This window comes from Pangasianodon hypophthalmus, chromosome 8 (genome assembly GCF_027358585.1).
Source record: "Pangasianodon hypophthalmus isolate fPanHyp1 chromosome 8, fPanHyp1.pri, whole genome shotgun sequence".
NCBI classification, from domain to species: domain Eukaryota; kingdom Metazoa; phylum Chordata; class Actinopteri; order Siluriformes; family Pangasiidae; genus Pangasianodon; species Pangasianodon hypophthalmus.
Window position 1 is genome coordinate 13,045,834 of NC_069717.1, and position 21,438 is coordinate 13,067,271.

The 21,438-nt window shown below is 38.1% G+C and overlaps 1 protein-coding gene across 1 annotated transcript in view; it reads left to right on the plus strand.

Annotated features, from left to right (window-relative positions):
* nol4la (nucleolar protein 4-like a) overlaps positions 1-21,438 on the plus strand; it is a 44,470-nt gene that overhangs the window by 13,512 nt on the left and 9,520 nt on the right. Inside the window, exons 2-5 of the mRNA XM_026925300.3 lie at positions 4,663-4,815; positions 8,676-8,787; positions 10,140-10,249; positions 17,249-17,402. Coding sequence (XP_026781101.1) covers positions 4,663-4,815; positions 8,676-8,787; positions 10,140-10,249; positions 17,249-17,402 — 529 coding nt within the window. The remainder of the gene's footprint in view (positions 1-4,662; positions 4,816-8,675; positions 8,788-10,139; positions 10,250-17,248; positions 17,403-21,438) is intronic.

The following is a 21,438-nucleotide window of genomic DNA, read 5'->3' on the forward strand; positions in this document are numbered from 1 at the left end:
CTGATGTCTAAGCATGCAATGATTCATGTTTTGGGCATTACTTTTTGAAGTTAATAAAAAGACTACAAACTGCATTGTGACTGCAGCTGGTATTAATATATGGGACATATGATGTGTTAGTTTATATGATCATTCCTGGCAAATCTTATAATGTTCCAGTCATTGCAAATGCAAATGTTACAGCTCTGGATGGTTCAACAAAATCTTTTTGGAAAAAATAAAGAGTTGGCAAGTATACGGCAGTATGGTTTAAGGATCACTTCAGCATTTTCAGATTAGTACATATGACATACTTCTCTATACTGAGAAAAGAATGGATACACTTATAATGGAAGACTGTGAGCGTTTGTTTGGCCAATCAAAAGACATTTCAAATACCCATCTATAGAATGTGGTGTCAAAACAATAACCAGTAACTTCTAACCATAAAGAGAGAGAATGTCTTATTACAGTCCCACACAACCATGTTAGAAAGTCATAACCATGAATTCTGCCCACCGAAAAAGCACTATCTGAAAGAACAAATTCTAAAGATTTAGAGCTTCAGTTACAGACACCTTTGATGAAGGAATTTATAAAAGCGTTTTACAAAAAAATATGTTTCGCATAGACATTTATTGACAGAATTTAACAACAACTCTTAGACTTCCATTATGAAAGTGTTTTTAGTAAACAGGTATTGTGTACTTTTCTCATTATGGGGAAATTATTGTTCACGCTAATTTCACATACACTACAGATGCAGAAAATAGAGCTTAGGGTGAAAAAGTGTATTAGGATTTATTAAGTGTTATGTAGCCTTTTATTAACTATTGGATTTGTTTTGTGTGTGACTGTAGTGCATGTTTCTTTGATAATGCCTGAATTGCTTTGTGATTTCATATGATGTGTTGTGTGTTGAGAACGTTTTTTGCATAAGGTTTCTATTACTGTCAAGACAGATACTAGAGCTGAGTATTTTTCCATGCTGGGATGCTTTGCTGCTTTCATGTCCTCTCAGCATGAAATGTTTTGCCCTTTTCGCCTTAAATATTAGCCAGGCGTCTTCTTTCAGTGTCCTGTGTGTGATTGTGTGCATTATATCTTGGCAGGGACCAAATGTCCCCACAAGGATAGGAACATTTTATTTTGAAAACTAAAAGAGCTAAAATGTTTCCTTTTGGTTGCTGAGGTTAAGGTTAGGGTTAGAGTTAGGGTTAGATTAATTAGCTGCATTAATAATGGAAGTTCCTCACAAGGATAGTAAGACAAACGTGTGTGTGTGTGTGTGTGTGTGTGTGTCTGTGTGTGCGTGTATGTGTGTGAGTGAGTGTGACCCAGCTGCTTCCTCACTGTGGCCCCTGTCTCTGTTACCCCTGTGTGTAGGACTGTTCAGCAAGTCAGTGCACTGTGTGTGTACATGTGTGAGACTGCCAGAGGGGGGAGGAGGGTCGGAGGCGGCCGCTTGCCCAATCAGCTCCACCAGTATCCTAGCAACAGAGCTGTTTGGAGCAGGACAGGGAGAATGAGAGAGAGAGAGAGAAATGGAGAAAAAAGAATATGAGGTATAGAGAGCAGGCTAGGGGATAGAAGGGATGAATAATATGGCACATCTGGAGAAAGCAGGGTTTAAAAGGCGAGTGGTGGGAAGAGGGATGAGGGACGAAAGCATGAGAGAGAAGGAGAGAGAGAGAGAGACAGACAGACAGAGACAGAGACAGAGAGAGCTGGGAACAAGGAAGAAGCGAGAGAGCTTTAGCACGGAAATGCTGATTGCTGCTGCTGACATTTCATGGGGCTTCTTTAAAGTGATGTGACAATGACGAAACCACACACTCACTGGCCCACTAAAGCAGCTGCTTATCCTCTGAGACGCAGACACACATACACATTCTCCCATGTACCATGTGCCACTATACTGCAGTTTAATGATTAAACATCCATACACACATGCAGTTCTATGACACAGAAATAATAACCTTTGAGTCTGAGCACCGTGTGTAGATCATTTCTTGTGATACTGCCTGTTCAGCTAGCCCGTATCTCTGCTTGTGCTCATAGCCAGATTATTATAAACTCCAGGATAGGCCCTGGGACACATGCTGCAGCCATGGGTTATTTACCATGCTAGGGAAAATGACGGCACCCATATGTATTCAAGGCACTGACAAATAATGCTCTGCTTCTAAAGAAGGAGGTAATATTGTGTAGGAGGGTGAAAACACTTTTGAATTGTGTTTTCTTTGAGAATTGTGAATTCTTTTGATACGCATAGTTTAGCTTTTGAAATATCTACTACAATTTGAAATACTGCCCCTGATGATACATATTAGCATGCAATCTAATATTACGCCCTATTAAACTATTAGAAAATCCTGTACCAAAATCAGCATGTCACTTAGCCTTGGTTTAAACAGTATGTGTTTGTATAGTGGGCCTTAGTTTAAGATCAGGTTAGCATTGGTTGTGTCAGGCATGAACTCGAGGTGTCAACCTCCCTGGCCTAGTTTCATCACCCACACTCTCATAGCCTTTCACTCTCATACTGATGTGTCCTTAGATTGAGGAAACAGGTGTGTGTGTGTGTGTGTGTTTGTGTGTGTGTGTGTGTGTGTTTGTGTGTGTGTTTAGGCAACTGGAATGGAGGAATTAAGTTGAGATGGGGATGTTTGTAGGACAGAAGAAGTCAGAGCTTAGGGCTGAAACACACACACACACACACACACACACACACACACTCCTTGCCTGTAGCTAAAGCTATGGTTTTCTTTTCAAAGGAACAGAAGTCTGTATCACATCATGTCCTAGAGGGGTTATTTCTGAAACAGTTTCTTGTAGCCGAGATAGAGAGAGAGAGAGGGAGGGAAAGAATAAGCGCAAGAGAGTGAAAGAGAGCAAATGAGCACTAAACCAGGATGGGACCCCATAACCCCATGACATATGTACATTACATTTTGTCCTGCTGTGCTGAATACTGTGTTAAAGCCATGGGCAATCATACATATTTTCACTGATAAGAACGTAATAAAGGTGATAATTATTATTCGGAGTAAAAGCACATGCACAGGAGGACAACTAGAGAAGGCCGGATTAAAGCGAACCCACTCTGCGCACTGGTTTTAGTTGCCATAGGAACGTTCATTACCTGGCACTTGGGAGAGAGGAGCAAGAGAGTGAAAGAGAGGGAAGAGGTACTGGGACAGATAAAGAGAAAGGTGGATAGAGAGTAGCAAGCAAAGAGGGGAAGAAATATCTGGTAGAGAGGAATGAAGCAGGAGGAGAGTGAGAAAGAACAAAGGTGTCTAGTGGGATGAGGGAAGGATGGAAAGAAGGAAGAAAGAAAGAAAGAAAGAAAGAAACTGCACTCCATGTTTCCCCTTACACCAGATAATCACACACACCTGCTGCAAGTCTCTCAAAAAAAGAAATGTAACACACAGGCGCACAGGTATCCTTCCTCCAAGTAAGCATCTACCATTCTCGAAGCGTTGAAATAATATATTTCTTGTATGTCTGAGATACTGTACATTGTACTGTGCACATGGTTCAAAGGACAGCACACAAATTACTTAAAAGCATAAAAAAGATGGATGTGGGGCAAGTGTCAATTATTTGAGGCCTCAAAGTAAATACACAGTGATGAATTAAACTGCAAAAGGTTATGGGACAAAAATGTGAGCTGAGGAATCAAAGGATGAAAACAAAGGAAGCATGAACATGAGAAAAAAAAAAACAAAACAGAAGAGCAAGCAGGTGACGATGTGGCCCGTGTGGGACGGAGGTGCCAGGCGCTTGTTGTAGCAATCAGAGTTTCAGCAGGCATCACATGACCTGCTGCCCCACACACCTGCCTGAAAGAGTGCCGACAGTTGCCATAGCAACGGGGTCAGGAGGATGGAAAGCAAGTATTTAAAGGGGGTCTGTGGCAGGAGGTGGAGCAATGGGTGAGTGTGGCACACAACGGTGTTATTTTTAAAATGCAATAGGAAAAGCATTCAAAACCAGACTCCTCTCACTCACTCTCTTTGTCTCCTGTCTGAGTGGATTGCATAGTTCAGCAACCCCTCTTCTCAAGGCCTTTGTGTAAGAGATGAAGTTTGACTCAGGGATATGCTCGGGGAATTCATCACTGATTCACTGATGCAGTACCTAGTCATTTTTATTCTCAGATACTTACAGTAAAACACCACTAATTGTTATATTAGTTCAGTATCTCAGGGTTAGCATCTCAAATTTAGGGTCTATTGTGATTAAGGCCATAAAGAAATCCAAAGTCATACTGGCATTTCTGCATAGAGATTAATATCTGTGCAATAAATTTTTTACAAAGCATGCCACCTTATATTGTTCTGTTTGTCAAAATCTACTGCTCCTAGGGAGCAGATTCCCAAGTCATGATACTACATAAACATGATGATATATAAACAGAAACGTATATCAAACCTGTTTGGTTGTTTCTGTTTGTATCTGCTAAACAACTCTGCAATTATTTGGCATATAATAAATGTACAGTATTTAGTCTAGCACTTAAAATAGGACTTTCTATTAAAATTACCTGTGGATTGTGCAAGGAAATAAGTTGTGTGCAGGATATTTTCCTTCAGGTCTTAGCAGCATCCATATTCATCCTTATGAAGAAGCTAATGTCCCCATTTGTCGTCTGTCTTCATCTTTCATCTACAGTGCTCTGATGGCGGACAGTCGCAGGACAGTTCTCTGAAGCGCGTTGCAGTGGTGGAGGATTTCTTTGACATCATCTACGCCATGCATGTGGAGATGGGCGCAGATCCAGGAAGAGCACCCAAACATGCTGGCCAGAAAAAGACCTACAAAGCGGTAAAGTAGAGCTCCACAGTTTCTAACACTAACTCACACTGAAGAACACAGGAGACACAAAGCAAGATAGGGGCCGAAATCACAACTCTTGGTCTGTTGTTATTTATTTTGGCATATAGGCTAAAAAATAAAAAAGTAAAAAGTTATTAAAATAACTTTTCAAATGAAAGAATGGTAGTAATTTACAGTAAGTGACAACGCATTTTGCTTTTCATATATGGAATTGAAACTGAAGGCAAATTTCGGTTTGTGTTTGGTGATTTAGACACCCAATTATAGTTACAGTATGACTTACAAATGAGAAAAATATACAGTATAATATACAATATACAGAAAAATTTATAGTATTGACTAAATAATTCTCTCAATTTCGTGATTATAGAGAATTGTGTTAAATATGTCCCTTAACCAGTTCTCACAACATTCTCATTTTAGCTGAGAATAGTTTTTCAGTTTTGGATAATATGGCTATGTGTGTGTGATCTAATTAGTTTAAAACTATTAAATGACATTATTGCATTTGCATGGCTCATAGTGATTGGCTTAGCTCTATTATCTTTTCAGTACCTCTCTCCACCTGCCCTCTCTCCCTCTCTCCCTCTCTCTCTCGCACACAGCCTATGAAATGCCCAAAGAGGACAGTAGTGAAGTGAGAGAAACTGAGGACCATATTAATGCACTTACTTTTCATCTCATCTCATCTCATTTCTATGTAATAACATAAATGTATAACAGACTTGTGACTAATTAAAAGAAAAATCAGTATACAGAGTTTGTAAGGTGCTGAGCCACCATGATCCACAGAAACTGCATCAAAGTGCCAAAGATTGTACAAGTCTTTGGAACTGTACTAGAGGTATTAACACCATTCTTCCAAAACATATTCCCTCAATAGATGTTTTGATGATGGTGGTATAGAGTGCTGTCTAACACAACTGTTTAAAATCTCGCAGATTATTTTACATAGATTATTTTGTACTATATACTATTTTCATTATAGATTATTTTTTACTCATCAAACCATTCATTGAGAACTCATGCTCTGTGGATGGGGGTGGGGTCATCCCGGAAGAGACCACTCCCATCATGATAGAAATGTTCCATCATCGAATAAAGGTGATCAGTCAGAAAGACTGTATTGATTTGCTGTGGCACTTTCCTCTAAGGGAACCAGTAAACCCCACAGCATAACAGAACCCCTTACTGAAAGGGCAAGCATTCAGGACTCTATTGTTCTCCTGGTGTACACCACACATGGACTCACCCTCATGTTGAGAATACAGTGAAGGATGACTCATCTGACCAGATCACTCTTTTCCACATCTCTGTAGAGCAGTTGTGCCTATTGTTTTTGCTCTATTTAAATCTTAAATGTGCAATTAGAGTTTGTAATTAGGGGTGAATGCACTTCAAGTCTACTATAATATGCCTCTTTATGTAGTTGCAGATGGACTGTTTTTGCTGAAAATCTGATCACTGTCCTGCGACATTCTCAGACACCTGAAGAATAGTTTTTTTTCTTCTGTTTTTTGCTCACATATCACACAAATGCATGGGCTTCACCGTCATAGAATGTGCGCCTTTAACTTAAGTTGGGTTTTAACCTGGGTTTAACCTCAAACAGCTATTGATATCCTTCCTAAGATCTAAATGCTAAATTAACATGTCACTTCCTTCACTGTTTTTTGTAAACCTGAAACTATATGTTGCCTGATAGTAATATATTTAATACCCCAACTTCTTTTTCTTGTCAAAGTTTAACATATATATATATATATATATATATATATATATATATATATATATATATATATAAAGTAGGTTTGTATTGTCATTTGTATTGTCATCCCATCCATGTACATGCATACAGATGAAATGTTGTTCCTCCAGGACGATGGCGTAACACATAACACATTACAGGAGCATGGAACCAAATATAGAGTGCAAAAATGTGTGATGAATGCAGCACAATACAGTAAATAAGCAGATCAACCGGATTAATAACACAAACACGGAGTATAAACTACACAGTACAGAAGCATAATGAGGATGTACTAATTGGCATAACCATGCAAAAGCTGAGGAAAACTGTGCAAATTATTTCAGATTGTAAACCACATGTAGCAGATTGTAAATGTAGCAGCATAAAGAGCAAATAAACACAACATCTGGAGTACAGTTTGGAAGATGACGTGTGTATGTGCATGTGTGTGTATACTTATTCAGTATGCTTGCTGTAACATACACACGGATATGTATGTAATTTATTTAGTCATCTTGTATCTGCTGATTGAGGATTAGTTTTTCATTGCTACTACAGTCATATGGAGAAATGCCAAAAAATATACCCGTGAAAATGTTCAGTAGTCTCTGAGCTATAATCTCACAGTGTGTGAAAGCAGGTGTCAGGTTTCCGCCCCCATCAAGCTCTTTGCTAATCACCTAATTAAAACTATTAGCCACCTGATAGGCCTGTTTTTGACATTTGGCATGCCAAGTCCCACAGAGACCCGTTCAACTGTCCATCCCTGACACTATCCGCTATCTTATTGCCCTTAACGTCTGTTGATTGGCTTTGACTTGTAAAATGAGGTGTGACTGGGAGAGATGCTCTGTGATTGGTGTGATTTGCTGTGGTCGGACAGGCTTTGATTTGCTGTAATCAGCCGTGACTGACGCTGATAGGTTGTTTACCACAACTCCACCTCTGGCCAGAGATGCTAAAGGAAAAGACTAGCTGTTTTAGAAAGGCTTGCTTTAATGTAATTATGTTTGGGAGTTTAAATGCTCTGGAGACACTGTGTATGTCTGAGTTTTTAAAATGATTTAAATCTGCAATCTTGGCTGAAATTAGTTATGATTTGGGCTAGATATAAAGCTGGTGATTTTCAAGGATGTGACAAATTTAAGGAAATATGGGGTCAGTGCAGACAGACAGGAATCAACACCTCTGCTATGAGATATTACAAATTCAAGGCTTGTCCCTTTGACCCACTGTCTTGTCTATGAACTCTGCCCTCTTGTGGTGATATCATGTAGCTGTGGTAATTTATCATGTTTTAGACAGGCTGTTTAAACTAAGCAACTATCAGTGTACAGGTTTGGATGTAAGGACTGTCTGTGGAAGGACTAGATTTGTGCGGAACTGATATGCTTGTTCTGTGTGTGAGGGATAATATCAATATGTGTTACAAACATCTGAGAAAAGACAAATTATTTCATCACGTGTTTTAAAACCAAGGTGATGAATGTACTAAGAGAAAGAGAGAGAGAGTGTGTGTGTGTGTTTGTGTGTATGTTCAGGATTTGGGGTTCATCTCTTTTCCTCATCCTCTACCCTGGAGAGAACGGCTGTCAGGTCTTATAGCACGGCCATCCCTGTGAGTCCAGCACAGCCACACTGGGAAGGGAGGGCTGTCTTGGGCTGTGGCATTCTGGGAAGTGCATGTGTTTGTTCTCTGGGTGGCCTTTTCCCTCTGCGCAGCCTGAGGCGGGATCAGGGGAACCAGGCGTCCCTGATGAGCCTCCTGCTTCTGCTCTCTTTCTCCCCCACCCCAGCTCTGTGTGTTCATGAAGGTCGTACACAAAACAGCTGCAGCAGGAAAGGGACAGAGAGGGGATGTGTAAAAAAAGGTCAGGCATAGGACAGCATAGGCTAATCGGTTCTGCTGTGACATGGGATGCAAATGTTCAGACAATCAAATAAATCAAATAAAATCAAATATTAAAATCAAATATTACAGCCATCTATGCCCTTCAGCTTAGATCGACAACATTCCCCACAAAGATGCCTCTAATCCCCTCCATCCTCTCATCCCGTCTCCTTAACCCCCATTTCTCTCTCCTTCTGTGGTTGCCAGATTGCAGAGACATACGCTTTCCTTCCCCGCGAGGCTGTGACCCGCTTCCTGATGAGCTGTGGGGAATGCCAGAAGAGGATGCACATCAACCCCAGCACTGCAGAGTTCAAAGGTCAGACTTTTCATTCTCACCCCTGAGCAAACAAAAGTCTATTTTTGATTATTAGAACAAGAAGATAAAAATTCACTCATTCAGATTTAGGTTTAGTCTTCCTTCCTTCCTGGAACAATTCATGGACAGTTGTGTTTTTTGTAATGTGCTTTATTATGATTACTATGATTATGCTATGATTAGGACTCGTCAGAGGTTCCAGACTCTTATCATTGTAGTTCATGAATAAGGGGTTAAATTGTGGTAACAATTCTATCCCATACAAGGCACTGCAAACAATAATATAATTTGGGTACAGTAAAATCTGGTGCATGGATACCAATTTGTAATGACTAAATATTACTAATTATATGTATTTGTAATTAGAAAATATACTAAACTGAAAGAGTACACATTTAGCCAGTGCACAGCATGAGTTGTTGTGTAGACATCCCACTGTTCATCTTCTAAAAAAGTATTTTCTTTTAAGTGAACTAAATCATAGTTAGTGACCTATGAACACATCTTATACTGTTACAGTAGTCAGTGGTATTTTCTGTGAAGGCATGACCTGTCTACATGAATTAGTTTTGTTTTCAGATTATATGATGTATATTGTCATATTACCACACAGTACAAATAGTATATTTTAGTCTCTTTACCACAGAGAAATGATGCCTGTCTGCTGTTAGTCATTAGTAAGTGACTAATCCACTTTCTGTGAGGAGTTTTTATTTCTAAATGCTCTAATGCTGCAGCTGAAGTGGATTTTCTGAGTTGTCTCCTTCTGAGTGTAGAACAGATAAAGCAAATATTGGATGGGGATATTTCAGTGAAATAGTGGCAAGCTCTCCTCTCACATTCTTTCCACATTTAGCAGACAGATTTGTTTTATGTCTGTTTAACAGTGTAAGCAGATGCTTTAGAGTCAACAGTCCTGTGTGAAACAAAGACAACTCAGTGGTCATTGTGTTTGAACAAAGACCCAAGATATTTTCAGGAATTTCTGTTCTGCTGATGCTCAATATCGCCCTCCAGTGGTCAGACTGGGGCCTGTTTAGAAAGCAGTTACTCATGGTCTACTCAACTGGTCCACCTGTAGATATTTGCTAAAGGATGTATTTTATACAGTGAATTGGAATAGACCCAGTAATGTGTATGCAATGTTATTTGTACCCACCTTTCTTCTCTCATAATATACTGTTTTAATATATAATGTTGTTATACTTGGGACTATAATGGCTTCTTTGATGATGTCTTCTGCTTATCACTCAACTACCCAATTTATGGGTGTGTGTGTGCAAGTGAATTCTTCTTCTTCTTTAAACAAAGCACTAATTCTAAAGGACTAAAGACTGATTTCACCCCCACAGAAAATGACCGACCCACCTCACTGGTCCCAGACCTCATTGACTACAACATGCCTCTTACTGCCACCTACCTGAAACAGATGAAACTGCAGTGCATGAATACCAACGAGCAGGTAAGTGCACAGGGGTGGTGCAATACACTCTCATGAGAGAGGAACAAACAGTTTCATTGCAGTAAAAAAAGAAAAAAAAAAACATTTTCACTTCTTTAAAAAAAAACCACATTCTAAAACAGCTTGAGACGGCTAAAAACCATTCCTTTAATTTGTCCACTGAGCAGTAGAAGCAAAGGGCAAAGTGCAAAATTATACAAAAATACACATTATAATGATTAACTAATTGTTTAGCCTTTTTGGAACATCAGTGCTATAAGATAGTCACACACAATAGGCTTCTTGTGCAATCATTACATTACACAAAGTATACAGTATATATAACAAACTGATATAGTATAGAAAAAGTATGAGTATTTAACTCTTATCAGTTCTTATTTGTCCAAATATCCTTTTTTTTTAAACATCCTTCTGTTCATTTAGTACATTCACTTTGCTGGCATTAAAAAATACATTGTATTGGCTGAAATCTCAATACTAATCCAACACTGATATACTCTACTAACTGGGACAACTCTGGAATGATGATGGCTTGCTTAAGATAAGTTATATGCTTGTGTTCAGTGCAAGAGTACAATCAAAAGTGTCAGTCAAAACTGTTTGCATTTATGGCGTAAAATACTGTATGTCAGTGGATCGTAAAATAACTGCCTAGACTGTGCAGTGTAGTTCTGAATTAACATTTTTGGTGTTACTTCAGCTCTATTTGTGTATATTGGACAATTGTGACACAACTGTGCAGAAATGCAGAAATGTTTTAACTAAATTGCTATTAAGAATAGCATCTCATTTAGAAAAAATAGAAATTATTTGCTTGGTGTTTGATTCTGCCATTTTTAAACAAAAACATTCTTGCATATAATGTTTGTGCAGTAAAGCATATTGTTAAAAAAACCCATGATTTCCAGTCTAACCATTTTTATTACTTTTGCATGGGTATCGAATAGGTAAGATATCGAATAGGTATCCAATGATTTGAACAGATCAGATATTTGCTGGCCAGTGCTGGCCAAATGTCAGATCTCTACCTTTTGTATTCATATCGTAGCCTATGAGATTTACCTGAGGCACTGCTATTGCTAGTGGAAACCTTACTTCACTTAAAATGCATTATTATAATCGTACATTGCATAATGATTTACATAATTTATTACACATCTTCTTACATAGGGCCAGAACAAGTCCTATAGATGTAGGCTATATAATCCTACTGAAGGGAAAATGCATACAGTTCTGTACATTGTACCACAGGAGCACTGCTGCTGGGCCGTAATTTGCAGGACGTGGTTGTCAAGGTAAACCTCAATAGCTTTGGTTGCCTCAGCAACAGTATATACCTTGGTGCCTGGAATAGCAGTTCATGGGTTACTAATATACCTCTTTTTGTAGTTTATACATAGATTAAAAAAAAAAAGCAGTGTTTTACAGTTTGTGATAATCAGTCACCGCAGAGCTCGACCTAGACACATACTTCATAAACAGTTATAAAATATAACTTGGAGTTAGACAAAATGCTTTGTATACCAAAAATTTGAACATGTTTAGCAAAATTATTATAAGTTGTTTAGTTCCATTGTGTGTAATCTGGCTGCTTATAATAGTTACAATTCTATTACAGCAATATAACACCAGAGAGCAGTGTTCACCTATTCTGAATAGAGCACATATCGTATATTTTTTAATCAGCACAATATTTCAACAAGTTCTAATTATGTTTTATCATTAATATGCACCAGACAATGTGAACAAAGGTACACCATATATAGCATATATTGTTTTCTGAGTCATGAGAGTCTATTGTAATGATTGCATTATATATTTTAAAACTCTCTCTGACATGATTCTACTACCTTTTCTGTGTAAATCTTGATTAGTCTGATGACTCCAGACTTATATTCATACCTACATAACCATTCGGATCCTGCAGTTGTAGGATAATTCATAGTAGTTCAACCATAATATGCTTAAGGATGAATACCTGTATAGTAGTGTTCCCTTAGAGAGGTGGAAGTTAACCCTACTGCCTAAACTGTGCTGAATTTGCCTCAGTGTGTGATTAAACAAGAAGAGGGCCTAGATATGCACAGGATGTGCAGGAAGGTGGGCAGGCTCACAGCTGTCAATCATACTAGATCAGGCGTCTCTGTCACTGTAACTGGGCGTGGCTTAACGGTGAGTGGTGACCCCGCCCCCTCATTGTGAGTCCGCGCGAGCGTGATTCTCAGAGGCGGAATGGCACAGCATCCACCGGCACTGTGAGAGCAAACACACGAAGACACGCGGGTTAAAAGCCCTCTAACTGGCTCTGTAGGGGAATTCAAGCGAAAATATTGGAGCTATTAAAGAAAGGTAGGAGAGAAACGGATTTATACACTTCATTAATTATGAAGAACCATGTAGTTAGCCCATTGCCTGTAGCGTACCAAATGCTAACCTTTTTGACAGCTCGAAGTTACGCCGTTAAGCCTTTGACCTCAGACAGCTGAATGAGCTTTACAGAACTGATGCATTGACCCGTATACACGCTAGATATTTTATTAGATATTTTATTAGATTTCCGACAGTGATTCATAGTTTATAGTTTGGATAAATGTTACTCTTCTCCTCTTGAAAAACTTGCTGCATTGGAGCACTGTTTACATTTTTAATTCACACTGCAGGACCTTAAAGTGAGGACTTCATATTAGCCTTTTTATTTTTTATGTCTTACGTCTATTTTTCATTCATATCATAATTAAAATATAATTAATTCTGTACAGTATTGTGTCTTTTTCTCTGCTGCAGTGGGTTGAAAGGTTCTTCTAAAAGAGAAAGGCTTTAACTTTCACCTTCCTGCAGCTGGACTTGGACTAGAAATGATCAATATGAACAACTTAATGTAATGTTATTGTATCTTTTTTGACAGAGAGAGAGAGAGATAGAGAGAGAGAGAGAGAGAGAGAGAGAGAGGGTATTATATTATTCCTGCCTTCCCATCACTGCAGATATCCGAATGCCTGCACTGCTGTTAAAACCTGACCGGGTGTAACATTGTTACCTCCAGGAGAGCATGTTGTGCACTACTCTGGGATACAGATTCATGCTATTTACATTTAATCAATAGGTCCTGTGAGCACATGCATACGAGAAAAGAAAGAACATGCACAGGACTACATATATTTTTCAAACTAGGGATGCACCAACCCCCAACCTCCCCCCACCTTCTTATTTTTGTAACAATACCTGCATCAAAACTCAATATTGGTCCAATATTACTTTTCTCCCAGTAACAGAGCTGACTTTCTGCAAGCTTCTGTTGCCAAGTTATGTGAAACCGCAGAGGTGTGATTGCATTGTGCTTTAAGATAAACAGCATCCTGTGTTCACATGCCAGATCTGTGATTTTTCAGTTAACATCATATGCTTTCACAGCATAAAATGCTATTTTTTGTTTGTTCTGAAGACTTGTTTATTAATAATAAAATGTAAATATAAAATTTTATTACTCATAATATCCATAGATAGATAATTTATTAATCCCAGAGAGAAATATATAATATAATATAATATGTTTGTTAACAGTTTATTGCTATATGCTGCAACAATGTCCCGTGAAGAAAACATCCTTATAATAATTCATCTAATTATGGGATATGCATTAAAATATTATTATTATTATAATTTTTAACTTCATTGCATGATTTTTTTTCAATAATGTAATACAATAATATAATACTGTGTACTCACTGTGAATGAGTTGTACTGAGCTCAGGATGTTCTCGTAGAAGGACGTTGTGCAGCATGTGTTTGTGGTTCTTAAAGGCTTTATTAACCTTGGTCTTCATTAATTTAGGACCAAGTCACAGTAGCAGTGGCTTAAAATCCTTTGTTTTAATCCTCCTACCAGCATGCTGGAATGACTGGACTGTCTTTTCTGCACTCCCTCTCTTACTCTCTTGATCCTTGTCTGTGCCTCTCCTCATCCCCATCCCGTGAGGCCAGAAGCAGCTGGACAGAAGCCCTCAGTGCTAAATCCTCTCTCAACTCATTAGAACATTTACCAGAAGCTCCCTTCTTCCTCTCTAAATCTGTTTCTGGCTTTATCCCTTCACCTCCTTGTTTAGCATCTTGATGGCTGTTTCTGTTTCTCTCTTCTGTCACAACACTTTTCATTAAATTCAAATCAGTTTAATTCAATGAGCTTCACTGGCATGACCATTACTCTAGTTACAGTATTACCACTGGAGAAACAAGCGTCTTTTTGAAAAGTATAAAATGACATATAGGCTAAGCTATAGATTTTGTCTGCATCTGATGCATGATTGATTGAGGTATATGGTATACCATGAGCACTGATCATGTTATTATGATTTCATCCATTTCTTGTCTCCTTTCAGTTGTAACTTTATCTTACATTCTGCCTGCCTCCATGTATGCTGTAGATCCAACGTAAAGCTTGTCAGGCCTCTAAACTTAACGTGGAGCACTATGTTTTACTATGATGTGGATGAATTAACAGGCTCACTGTTATGTGATGTTCGAGTGTGTAAATGTGTGTCAGAGGGCATAGGAAAGTAATAATGAATGTGCTTATGTCTGAAGCACTTCTAATTAACAGTGCTCAGCACAGCTTTGTCTCAAAGCTTTAACACAACCCAAGTTTACAGTATGCAACATACCTCGATCAGTCATGCATTCTTAAACATAAAATCAAATGCAGAGACAGTTTGTAGCTTACATGTCAAGTTGCACTTTTCGGAAAGACACGTATTTATTGGCTTTAGAATTTAGAAGAGATTGAATGTAAGACTTGTTTCACTGAATTTCATAACTGTGAGTCTGAATGTTATAAATTCAGTGTTTTCAGACCTAATAGAATGGGTGTAGATAACACACAGAGCAGATAACACACTGAGCTGCAAGATTTAAATGTATGATGTCTCACTTTCTTTGTGTCAGGTATCACCTAGTCATTGATAAATCATTTCCCATGTAGACACGACTGAAATCACTGAGCCACCATGTGGCGACTTTTAGTTGAGGTGAGTTTTCAGGATGTGTCTCCTAGCAGTGGGGAGCTGTGCCAGTCAGCTTTTTTCTTAAGTGCTTTGTCGCATTACATTAGAAGCTTTTGTAAGGTATCTCACTAGGGCAGTTTGATGTGTGTTGTAATCATAGGCACAAAGGCCAATAAGAATGCATCCATCCGTCTCTCTCTGTATTTTTACTCCCCCACATACCTCCATATTTAATGCACACCCATACGACCTTCTCTTTCTACAGCTCCACTTCACGTCTGCCTGTTACTATGGGAATTGATAAACAGTGAGCCAGAGGGGCAGATATAGTATAGTGTAGGTACAAGACTCATATATTCATACTGAATATGAAATTGGTATCCCCATTATCTATCGTCTCTAGGCCTTGTTTGATGGAAGCACCAGAGGGTGAAGTAGTGACCGGGGGGGTGGGCGTTGGGGGTGTGGTTGGTGGTTGGGGCTACGCATAGCGAGATTGCCAGTGGTCTTTTGGGTGAGGGTATTGGTGGGGGGTTGGGATCTTGTATTAGACGTTCACTACACATAGGCAAGCTGATATGCTGGTATATAGTGTGTGCTTGTAGTAGTCAAGTGAATGAGTAAGAGTGGGGCTTAGGGAATGTAGAAACATGTGTGTGTGTGTGCGTGTGTGTGTTTTTGAGTGTTGGGGACTCAGGGTCATTATGGAGGATGGCACATGTGATGCGTACTGATGTAAAACATAATAAAGCACATATCAGGTAGATATTGTGTAGAGGTTAATGTGTTTTCTTTGGAGGGTTTTTCTTTGGGGATGGTTTGTCACATTCAGACTGAATAAGCTGATTTAAAGGTTTATGAACCATACTGTTAAAGGAAGGTTTTGGACCAAGAGTGGAGTACAAATGCTAATATTAGCATTGCCAGATGGCAGAGCTTGTCTCAAGCTCCGGAAGTATCTCTGAACCAAAATAAGTGTTTTTGTCCCTTTTAATGTCATAGCCATCTATCAGAGAGAGAGGTGTCTTCTCATGTCTTCATCACATGCCCTACACACACAGACACACACCTTTGTCTTACGATCATTGTGAGGACCTTTCACTGACATAATTATCGGTGCAGTGATTTTAATGTTATGCGTATATGTTAAGCATATTTTTAAATAAGGGGTGCCATTTTTGTAAAAAAGCAGTGTTTCTTGTGGGGACCAGCCAAATGTCCTCACAAGGTCAAAAAGTCCTATCCTTGGGACAACATTTGGTCCCCATAAAGTAAATGTGCCCACACATACACATGGTGTAATGAAGTCAGGGCAAGCTTTGTAAGTTACGTTTTGTTTTTGTTCCAAAGCCTACACCCCTCCCTCCCCCAACCCCCCTTCCTGCCTTGGCACTCGTCCCCATCCACTCGTCTCCATGTCATGATAACATGAGCATCTTTGGGGAAAGTTAAAAATAGCACTTCACCAAGTCTCTCATTATTTAACACAGAGCCATTCTTCTCACTTTTCTTCCTTTCATTCCCAGTACGTTGGGAGTGGAAGCACATCTTCATGAAGGTATATACTGTTATAAGAGTGGCACAGCCATTTGTATGGATAGGTTCTGATTTTATTATTATTTTTTATTCTTTATTATTTATAGTCATAACTGTTGTATTTAGGCTAGAGCAGAGGGAAAAGTGTCCCAGTGTTTTTTTTTTCACTCTAAGTCTGTATACCTTTGCATTTGCTATAAAGGGAGCACTGAATTACAAATTATAGAAGACAAACGTGCGTAAATTAGACAAATATCAGATCTGTAGCTTTAAAGTAGCTTTTGCACATGAGGTTTTCATTTAAGAGAAATTCTGTGAATTAATTTTTGGAGATGTTTTTTAAGCAGTCTGTTTTTTTTCCCTTGTCATTTTCTTATACACCTTTTCCTCTTCCTCTCTTTCTCCTTCCACCTGTCTGCCTCCTCTATCCCCTCTGCGCATTTCTCCATCTGTTCCATCCTGTTAGGATGAGAGTTCGGTGAGCAGTGAAGACCTGGATATGGCTGAGCCAGCATGGGGCTCTACTGAGCGTGCTCCAGCAGCAGCGCCCGGCGGCACTCCTGAGCCACGACCAGAGAGGAAGGCCACGCCCCCACAACCCAGCATCAAAGAGGAGGAAGGTTAGACAATGCTCTCCATCAATCTTTGCATACTTTGCATATCCGTGTATCAAACATTCACTGCTCACAAACATTCAAAATGCTCACTGTCTGCGCCACGCTCTACCACTATGCTATTTAAATAAGATAAGTAATAAATCATTTTCTTTCTGATACACAGATATTTTTGAGCATATGAAAGTTTAAAAGGAAGAGATACGAACTACATAACGAAATACATTAGTTCACTACCAACTACACTAGCCATGCATCGTTTATCAAAAACTAATAGAAAATTTGACTCCACTGATATAGGTTAAGAACAGCTTAATTAAAATGGTATGTATAATAGAAATTGTTAAAATATGTCTACATCTAAGTAATATTTGTTTAATTTTTTTAAAAAAAGTAGTAAAATATTTGTTTAAGTTTTAACAGTGTTAATATTTGCCATCCATTGTTTCAGGCATTATTATTGCTACTGTGTTCAATAATATAACATTTTGGATTTATATTAATATGGTATGATATAATTTTGATTAAGAAATATAATTGGATAAAATTGCATTAGTCTGGCCTCAGACTTTTGGACCTTACTATATGATTTAAGATTGTTAAAAGTCAGGTAAGTGCCCTGTGAAGATCATTTTTGATGGCTAGTCCATTACAACCTATTTTCAGTGCTTTGCTCTTACACTTGTCCATTATATACTGAATGGGTGCTTTTTAAATGGATGCCAGAGATATCTAGAACCATTAAGAGAACTTTGAAGGCTTTCAGAAGCTTCTTGCTATACCACTTAGGCTAGTTTGGACATGCTGTTTAAAGTTTTGACGCAGTCTGCTTCAGGTTCACCGATGATTTAAATGAATAGTGGCCATCTACTTGACATGTATGCTCTGATGTATTTGGGTAAACATGATATCTTTTAGAAGAATGAAAATCATAATTACACCTTCATTTTATTATTGCACATAAGCTCTTGTTGCTTAAAACAATTTCCACTTTTCCACTGCCTATAGAAATTACAATTTCCACAAGTATATTACTTCCTTTTGTTTTTATTATTTTTTCCATTTTTCAAGAATACACTACACATACAGTATTCAATCCCCTATTTCACTATGTGTATGTGTGTGTGTCTCTCTCTCTCTCTCTCTCTGTCTCTTGTGGCTCCATTCCGTTCTGTGCTTGGACTGATTGCAGCAGAGAGGAGGGTTTTCTTAAAATGGCCGCTTGGGGAGGGGCTGGTGGGTCACTCAGAGCCAGGCCGGGGAGAGGAGGAGCAGCTTGCGCTGCTGATTTTGTGGGTTAATCCTGTGTAACCAGGGATGGGGAAAGAGGAGGAAGAGCAGTGCATAGGGCTCAGGCTGTCTTGCCCTTGACAGAGAACTGTGGAGGCTCCAAGGGGAATTATCTTAAAGAGAGATGAGTGTTAGGAAGAGTGGTCAGGGGTCAGTACCAGGTCAGTAGGTTACCCTTATCTACTGTAATTGCATGGGCCTATTTCCTCTTGGCATCCTTTCAGGAAGCTGTCTTAAAGGTCACTAATGCCTGCCCACATACCCACATAGCACTACTACAACTAGCAATGCACTAATACTCTCTTCCGGTGTTTTTCCTCCTTTAATCCCCCACATTATTAGTAAATCAATAGTCTTGCATAGCTACCACACCCTTTGAGCGTATATATATATATATATATATATACATATACATACATACATACACACACACACACACACACACACACACACATATATATATATATATGTGTGTGTGTGTGTGTGTGTGTGTGTATATGTATTTTTTATTATATTATATTTATATTGTACACACACATACATACATACATACACACACTCACACACACACGCATATATATATATATATATATATATATATATATATATATATATATATATATATATATGTATGTATGTATGTATGTGTGTGTATAATATAAATATAATATAATAAAAAATACAAACCCAGCAGCTTTCATTACATTTTTTTGTCTGAAAAGTGGTCTGTTTTGTAATATATTGCTTTCTTTACTGTAACTATACCATTTATTTTTTTGTTTGGAAATGTAATGTTTGCTAATATAAAATGTTTTTGTACTAAATAATGCAGATGTCATCTACAACTATAACTGTACAAAAAAAAATAGGGTACCTAAGACTTTTGCACAGTACTGTATACTGTACATTCAGATCTATAAGTAGTCTCATTTTTTCGCTACACCAGAAACCATCATTTTTAAAACACGCATACCAGATTTTCAAAAGACGCATTACAAAAAATTCCTCATATTCGCCATTAAGTAATATTTCTCCTATTTCTCTAACTTCCTATGCTCCTTACCTCTCCTCCTACACATACTATTAAGTGTGTGTTTGTATGCACACTGTGTAAATTAACAATATAACAAGGTCAGCGGATGCAGATGCTTCAGATCACTGGAAAAAATTCTGTTCATATATTAAAAAAAGACGTTTAACTTTCACAGGTCAGGTTCCTAATTTACACTCATTATACACTCATGTCACATTATACACGGTGACCCAAAAGTCTCCATACATACGGGACTGTGTGTGCCAGCACCACATCGGTTGTGCCTTCGTCAATGGATGCTCAGTTGGTCCATAACACTTCCAGTCATTTTGATTTTGTTAATAAGTTTGGCAACAGTGTTGTGTGTGATGCGCTTGCCATGTTTCCTGTTAAAACCCATCGCAACCTTGCAACAGTTTTCCGGTCCAGCCATAAGAATGATTTCGATATGTTCTTCTTGTGTCAAAGGCCAAAAAAAAAGGCTATCTGAAAAAAATACATAATATAAATTAAGTATGAAAAATTTTGGAAGACATTTTTTTTAAACTGTTAATTTCCCCTAAGGATGGAGACTTTTGGTACACGCTGTATACGTTTGTATTTAAACTGCCTGTCCATGGAGCATTGTGAATTGTATTTTGGCAATTAATCCATGACTAAAGCAGCTGTCCCTCTGTGTCCTATCTCATGTTTTATGTCCAAACTGGACAAGGTTAGGCTGATAATATTCTGATTTCATCTAGAGATTAGAGTTTAATTAAGATCATGTTCTCATGAATTATCTTTGGAGGACACTGAGGTATAAGAGTTTGCAGGAAAAAAATGTACAATGGAATTGATAGTTGTGCATCAAAATTATCCAGTCCTGACCATCATGGTGAAGCCATTTATCTGTTACAAGATTGACTGCTTTTTAGTTCAGTGTTGAGGTCTAATTTTGGCCTTGATTTTTTATTTTTACCGACTAGAAAATAACGGAAGTTGTTTTGGCTAAATTGTATGATTTTTGCAAATGCTCATTTGATCCAAAATATTTTTTAAAGAGATGGGTAGCTGTTGACAAAATAGCTCTATTTAAACTTATTTAATTAGAGATATTGTTTTTCAGACTTGTCAATATGGGGGACAAGGTAGCTAATGCTTTGAATGAATATAAGCCAATATAAGACTATATTATCAATTTATGTGGTAAACTATTGTCAAAACTGTGAGACAGATGTCTATGAATTTTAGACAGATCAAGATCCTGATTATCACTTATTCCCTTTGGCCAACGCTTAAAGATTCTACCACAGAGCAGTGCCATTTTAGAAGAAGGGCCATGTATAAACCCTTAAGAAAGCTAGCACCTTTAAACCATCTTTTAATTTTTTCTAAAAGTGTATTTCATGCATTAGTGGATAGTTAACATGTGAAGTAGTGAGACACTTAATTTATGGAAAGATGCACTCAATCACAGAATATGTACACATAGTAGCAATTATTTATGGGAATCTAGGAAGATTTGCAAATGACAGTTGGATATGTGTTTTTTTTAAACATAGACACATGAATTGGTTGTCAAAAAATCAATCAAGAAATACAAGTGTATATATCCAATATATAGAACATCAGGTATATTATGTGTAAGAATCTTGGGAAGCCTTGGATGTTGTTTTGACAAGTACTGATCGAACAAATACCTCAAAAATATTATTATGCCTGAAAACTAAATATTAG